Raw genomic sequence first — 1629 nt, forward strand, 5'->3', positions numbered from 1 at the left:
TTAATCCCGCTCGGTTTTTAACGCTTTAATTCGCCTCAACTTCCCCCACCCGCCCCCCGCTGAGGCATTAGACAAATAACTGACACGGGCGGCCGTTTAACGGCTCCTTTAACGGGAGATCAATCCGCATGGGATTGACATCAGATTCAGCCAATGGACATACAAATCCCCGCCCTCGCCGGTTCGGATTGGCTGCGGCTCCCGGCGGGAGGCGGGGCTTCTGCTCAAACCGCTGGCGCCAAGGCCAGGCCGGCCCGGCCGCCATGGAGGCCGTGCTGGAGCAGGTGGAGCAGCTGCCCGCGCTCCTGGCTGTGTCCCGCTCCGCGCTGGTGCGGGACTGGGACTCCCTGACCCTGGACAGGGCTCTAGAGTGGGCCCGTTATTTCCAGCACCTCCACGATCGCTTCCGCACCCGGCCTCGCCTCCGGGAAGCGCTGGGGCGGCGGCTGCGGCGGGGTCAGCCGAGCCCTCTGCTCGGCTTCCCCCACCTGGGCCGCTGCCCGCAGCTGCTGGGCCTGGCGCTGCTGGAGAACCGCGCTTTGCCGCCCGCCGCCTGCCGCCGCCTCATCCACAGCCTGCTGCACCCTGGCGGCGCGGAGCCCGGTCCCGAGCCCCGCAGCTTGGCGCTCCTCGCCCGCCGCAAGGCCGCCTCCCGCCTGCTGGCGCTGCCGCGGCCCCCGGAGGGGCTGGAGCCGCAGGTGCAGGCGGAGGCGCAGCTGCTGCTGAGCCGGCTGCGGGAGGAGGAGCAGGAGGCCCAGCCGGCCGGAGAGGCCGCGGGGAGGCTGCGGTGGTTGTCGGGTGTCCTGGAGCAGCTCCCCCAGCCTCGGGCCTTTGGGGTGGTGGCGGCGGCGCTGCTGCTGAGGCAGGAGAGCGGCGCTGAGCAGGCCAGAGGCGGGGGTCGGGATGGGAACAGCCTAGATGGAAACCAAGCGAGTGCAACAGGAGAAGAAGACATTGCTGGGCCCCTGCTTGCCTGGCTGCTGGAGAACATGGAGCGATTTTCTGCCTTCTGCCTTTTCCTCCCAGGCTCTCTTCTTGCCTCCCTTGCTGGTCACTATTCCCAGTTAAACAGACCTTATTTGGACCTCTTAACCGGCTGGGGAAGTGACTTGCTCTATGACCCCTTGCAGGGACGGTGGGTTAAAAGTTGTCTTGACAAAGCTGCATTGTCCTGGGAGGAGCTGAGAGAGCGCTTCAGCTGCCTGTGTCAGGGGTCTGCTCTGGTCAAGGGACAGACCCAAGCTGCTCTGAAACTCCTGAAGGCCCAGGATGGAGACTTTAAGGTCCGTGGCCTAAGTGTGTGGACTGACTTACTCACGGAATTAGAGGAATATCTGAGGAAAGAAGCAGAGCGCTGATGTGTGAACGCGAAAGCAACATGAAATCTGAAATCCAGTAAATCTGCTTAACTCTATTTCATGTGAAAAGCAAGAAAACTGTACCTTGCTTTGGGTTGAAAACCAAGCACTGATGTGGCTGCTGACTACGCTGTTCTTGGCTGCATATGAAGCCTTTCAGGGAGGCCTGGTGCTTTCTTGTCATTGCACTGTTAATTCCAGTCGCTGCAGAATAAGCCTTCCTTTTCAATACTTGCTGCTTACCTAATGAAGAAAATGTTTTCTGTTTCAA

General features: G+C 61.3%; 1 protein-coding gene across 1 annotated transcript; it reads left to right on the plus strand.

The window, feature by feature from the left end:
• The first annotated feature begins 230 nt into the window (after positions 1-230).
• Positions 231-1358, plus strand: FANCF (FA complementation group F). The gene has a single exon (XM_065636976.1). The coding sequence runs from the start codon at positions 264-266 to the stop codon at positions 1356-1358; it is 1095 nt and encodes a 364-aa protein (XP_065493048.1). The 5' UTR covers positions 231-263.
• The last annotated feature ends 271 nt before the right edge of the window (positions 1359-1629 follow it).

Source organism: Caloenas nicobarica, chromosome 5 (assembly GCF_036013445.1).
Source record: "Caloenas nicobarica isolate bCalNic1 chromosome 5, bCalNic1.hap1, whole genome shotgun sequence".
Taxonomy (NCBI): Eukaryota; Metazoa; Chordata; class Aves; order Columbiformes; family Columbidae; genus Caloenas; species Caloenas nicobarica.